Source organism: Juglans regia, chromosome 6, assembly GCF_001411555.2.
Source record: "Juglans regia cultivar Chandler chromosome 6, Walnut 2.0, whole genome shotgun sequence".
In the NCBI taxonomy this organism is placed as follows: Eukaryota; Viridiplantae; Streptophyta; class Magnoliopsida; order Fagales; family Juglandaceae; genus Juglans; species Juglans regia.
In genome coordinates this window covers 386,423-390,993 of record NC_049906.1, presented here as the reverse complement: position 1 = coordinate 390,993, position 4,571 = coordinate 386,423, and the positions used below count along the sequence as shown (strand labels likewise).

The 4,571-nt window shown below is 41.4% G+C and overlaps 1 protein-coding gene across 2 annotated transcripts; it reads right to left on the bottom strand.

Annotated features, from left to right (window-relative positions):
- Positions 1-1,119: 1,119 nt before the first annotated feature.
- LOC108993255 (aspartyl protease family protein 2) lies at positions 1,120-3,674 on the bottom strand. Of its 2 annotated transcripts, XR_001996484.2 has the most exons (3): positions 1,881-3,674; positions 1,425-1,526; positions 1,120-1,346 (listed from the first exon to the last, which is right to left on the bottom strand). XR_001996484.2 is itself a non-coding variant. In XM_018968111.2 (2 exons), the coding sequence occupies exon 1, from the start codon at positions 3,251-3,253 to the stop codon at positions 1,901-1,903; it is 1,353 nt and encodes a 450-aa protein (XP_018823656.1). In that variant the 5' UTR covers positions 3,254-3,674; the 3' UTR covers positions 1,533-1,762; positions 1,881-1,900. The 2 variants fall into 2 exon arrangements, 1 of the variants encoding a protein (XP_018823656.1); XM_018968111.2 differs by lacking the exons at positions 1,120-1,346; positions 1,425-1,526 and adding an exon at positions 1,533-1,762.
- Between the last annotated feature and the right edge of the window lie 897 nt (positions 3,675-4,571).

Here is a 4,571-nt window from a genome sequence, read left to right as displayed (position 1 = left end):
ATTAGTACCTCTTCCGAACTATTCAACTAAATTTATATAAGCGGGTTTACTTAAACCATGAAAACTATAGAATATATATATATTTATATACTTGGGAATCACATGAATACCTTTCTTAAGCCAGGTCGTTATCTTTTGCTCAACTCAAGCATTTCCAGTACCCTTGAGTTTTTCACATTTCTCGGTCCCCGCCCATTCATGCAAAAGAAACCCACTTTGGATAAATGGTATCCCCTTCTTTAGGGACTCTCAAATTAAATAGAAAAAATATTTGCATCAGCCTACTATTCATCACACACTTAACATACTTAGTGTATTGAGGTTTAAAAAAAAAAAAAAAAATTTGAATGTATGGTGTGTGAAGTGTGTAGGTTGATGCATAGAATTACCCAATTAAATATTGATGCTACTTTCAAAGGCAACTTAGGCCATTTTGGCTAGGGGATATACGTACGTAGGTCTTCTAATTGCTCCATTATTCTTATTTTTTGGGCTTTGATACAAATAGTCTTGCAGAATTATCAGCTCTGAAAATTGATCTTACTACGTTCTATCGATCAATTAAGCGCTTATGAGCTAATTGTTGAACCAGATTTTCTTCTTGTGATTAACTTCATGGTTTAATATTGAACCCCAACTCCCTTAATGGCCAGTTTGTTATTTTTCTATTATAAACAGATCGAGGCCAGTTTTTATATGATCTCTTTAATAAAAACATTATCATGAGGGAAGTGACTGATAAATTTTGAAACCTCTGTTAGATCCTATAGCATTATTGCTCCCCAAGAGAGGAAAGGAATATTTTCTGATCTCGCGCGTAATAATGAGGCGCACGAATCCGATCCAATGGCCATGCACTGTGCAGTCTGTACATCACGTGAATCGAAAAATGGAATTTCATCATTATCATCATCGTGGTGCCCAAAAATATGATAACTCTATGCATACGGCCAGCTTGTTTGCATATCCGTCACTTTTGTAATTAAGGATGTTAACCAAATAATTAGGTCAGCTAGTCATGTCTCTCTCCAGCGAATTTTGTCATAATTTTGAAAATTACGGTTTCCCTTGAATATTTCGATTTCGTTATACCCTTTAACACTGCTGCAATAACACATTAGAATATGATCTAATTTTAAATCGAAAAACGTAGGTCCTAATCCTATAAAGCAAAGAAAGAAAGTAAAAGAAAGGATGGGTACACTTGCGTTCGATCTGCATTTATGGTTGGAATGATCAAAGCATACATATAAATGTTAGAGATGTCTTTGAGGAGGTACCGGTACCAGCTGGAAGCAACTTCGACCCGATAAGTCTGCCAATCATGCAAGGGGCCGGCGACTGATCTGTAGGGTATTTTGCCACATTAAAACAGTAGTCTAAATTTAGATGACGTTACTCTACTTGAAGGAGATATAGCTTACGATTTAAGTGATCTCTTTTAATTCTACAGAACGGCTTGATTAGTCCCATTTATGGGGGGGAGTTCATCCCATGCAGTCCTGCATAATTTGCTTTCTGTCTCCCTGAAAGTATAGGCTATGTTTTCTTAAACATGGTATATATGTTCGCGTTATACAGTTTCCAATGAACTCATGAAGGAAAACAAAAAAAAAAAAAACAGGGACATAAATCGGAGCAAGGCCTCAGCAGCAGCAGCAGACATGACAGAGGTAATCACAAGAGATCATAAAACTCTTTTACCAGCCTCTCACTTTCCTGTTCCTTAGCAGTCTTGAGAAAATAAAAAGGACGTCCATATCTTGGAGACAAAATTCACACAGTCATCGAAAAATAATTGCTTCTGCTGATTTCTTGTAATAAAACTTATTGAGGTTTTAAAAAATGAAAACGAAAGCAGCTCGGGGATTTTAAATTACCGAGTCCTCGATCGGCTCAGTCACCGTAAGGCGCAGCCATGACGTGAAAAACCGAGCCGCGATCTGTCTCTGTCAAACTCGAACAAAAACCCCTGTTGCATCAGATTCCCTATCACCGAGAATCCGGTTTCCGAACTAACGGGTTGAATCGCCAGGCACATGACTCGGTCCACCGCTTCTATGAAGTAGTTCCTTGGAGGCGGCGACAACACCGAGTTCCCTACCAGTTTAAAACTCATTTTAGGCAGACTCGGTCTCGGCACGCCCGACACGTTCACGCAGAGATCGAATCCAAGTGTGGGCATGATAGCAGGACTCGGTAGCCTCCTAACCCGCCGTTTCACAGCAGCTATAACTTGACGGTAAGCCGGTTCCGCCAGGAAGGTCAGTGTGGTACCAGAGTCTATGACCGTGCCACCGTTACCCAGCTCGTCAATGGACCATACGGAGTGGTTGATGTTTAACTTGGCACCGTTCACAGAGATGCTCTGGACCCCAATGTAGTAAAAGGAGGGAGATAGAGGGTTCGTCTGCAAGGGAGTGAAGCTCATTTTAGAGGTCCGAGGAACGATGTTTCCGATCGTCAAAAAACTCGTCGGAGGAGGTGATATGGTGTAGTCCAGTAGACAGTACGAGAACTGGTTACCGAATCGGTGGCCCAGTTGGGAGGAGAAAGAAATGGGTCCTTTGCCCAGACCCATGACCCCTTGAGCTCCATTGAAACTGGCGCCAGTAACACTCGGACCCGATATCCGGAACCCGCACCCGAAGGCGAGGCTCTTCAGTCTGGCCTCTCTCCCGAAGCTGGTGCGCAATGTGGCTGTTTCTTTAGAGAAGAAGCCGGTTGTAACGGAGCCGTCGGAGTAGGTGTACTCGTAGCGGCAAGGGGTGTGGAGGGTACGCTTCTTACAGTGGGAGTTAGACGGGTGGGGAACGAGTCGACAATGCGAGTCGAAGCAGTGGTGAGGGGAGAATGTGGAGGAGTGGCGGGCGATGAAAGCAGAGGTGGTAGCAGCAGATGAACAGTTGGAACTGCAGGCAGAGCACTTGACCCAGATGAGATCGCTGCCGGTGTCTGCGACGAGGAGGATGGTTTGGGGCGGGGTACCAAGGCGTAGGGACACGAAATACTGCCCGGAGCCTGAGGGGGCACCGGAGACTACTGGGGATTTGAGGGTTCCCCGATGGTGGAGGAGCGAGAGGCGGTGTGCGTCGGAGGAGAGAAGATCGGTTGGGGATGCCAATGGGTTCTTGCGAAGCAACGGTAGCTTCAAGTATTCAGCAGCAGTGGTGTTTCTGGAGTGGCAAAAGTTTACGAAGCTGAAGAAGAAGAGGAGGAGGAGGTGGAGAGAGAGTGGGGAAAGGGGCGCCATTGTTGCGTGCGTCCCCCGTGTACGTGTGTGGAAGAGAGAGACCGAAAAGAGGGCTATAAGGGTGCAGAGATGGGGGTCGTAGTAGAGAAGACGGATGTGGTTGTAACTTGTATTGAGTCTGGAGAGATGGAATGCTAGGAGATCAGTCTGTGTGTAAGTATGGCCGTATCAGTATATTGCCATGGAGTGAGCGTATTGTGCAGTGGAAGAGGGGAAGTGAGTCACTCAGTTGCTTTTTTTGGGTGCATCGAATATGTTTTTGTTCACTTGTACGTACGTAGTAGGACCAGACTCAAGTGGAGCATAATCGCATTGTTTGGCGTGCTCTGTGTTTGCTCGGAGAGAGAGAGAGAGAGAGAGAGAGAGAGTTCAATGCTATTGCTACCATTAGATTTCAGAATCCAATGATTCGGACGCCCTCTCTCAACCAATGATTCCTGATCTGTCACAGATATTAATTGTTCGAACTGCCAATGGCATCGACATTACAACTTTTATGATTGTTTATATGCATACAGTGCCTCCATTTATGGCTTGTTGGTAGATATCTCTTAAATTTACTTTCTATCTAAGGCTTATTGATATAATGTATGTAATTTTTTCAATTCAATTCATATACTTTATAAGTTCTTTAATGTGTCAATTTCTCTTGTACTTTAGACGAGAATGTTAATCCATTATAGGTAGATGGAGTTATGCCGATGGCATAATTCTCACATAAATAATATATTTTGTGTTAAAAATTAATACTGGTAATAAATTTATTAGATGATAGATCTTACATTAGTGGTCAGATTTTATATTGTATAAAAAGAAATAATATTTGTAGTCGTAGAGAGTATAAACGCTATACAATTTTTTTGAAACAAGCGAAGGAATATAAGATTTATATAAAAAAAAATTAATTTTTTAATAATAAATTTTATTTAAAAAAAAATAATTGTGATATTTATATAAGATTACTCTCGTATAACAGTTAAAATCCAAGAGATCCGGCTAGGCGGGCGTGAGTGATTTGTACTTTTCCAACCTGGTTCTTGCTGATTTGGGCCAACTGTAAAGTTACATGGCGAAGGTCCACAAGGTAAGTGGGGGGCCTTAGGCGTGAATGGGGCCAGGACCGAAAAACGATTATTAAAAAAAAAAAAAAAATGAAGAAGAAAATGTAGTATTTTAGATTAAAAGAAAAAAAAAAAAAAAGAGTTGGAAGTAAATTATGTATAAAAAAGTTTAGAAAATAATATCTTTTTTATTATCGTACATTCATCATCTTGTACATTCATTATCGTACAATTTTCTAATTATTTGATGCCATCTC

Bases quoted from the DNA above. Each gene is read 5' to 3' on its own strand.
- LOC108993255 (XM_018968111.2), bottom strand. From the start codon at position 3,253: ATGGCGCCCCTTTCCCCACTCTCTCTCCACCTCCTCCTCCTCTTCTTC.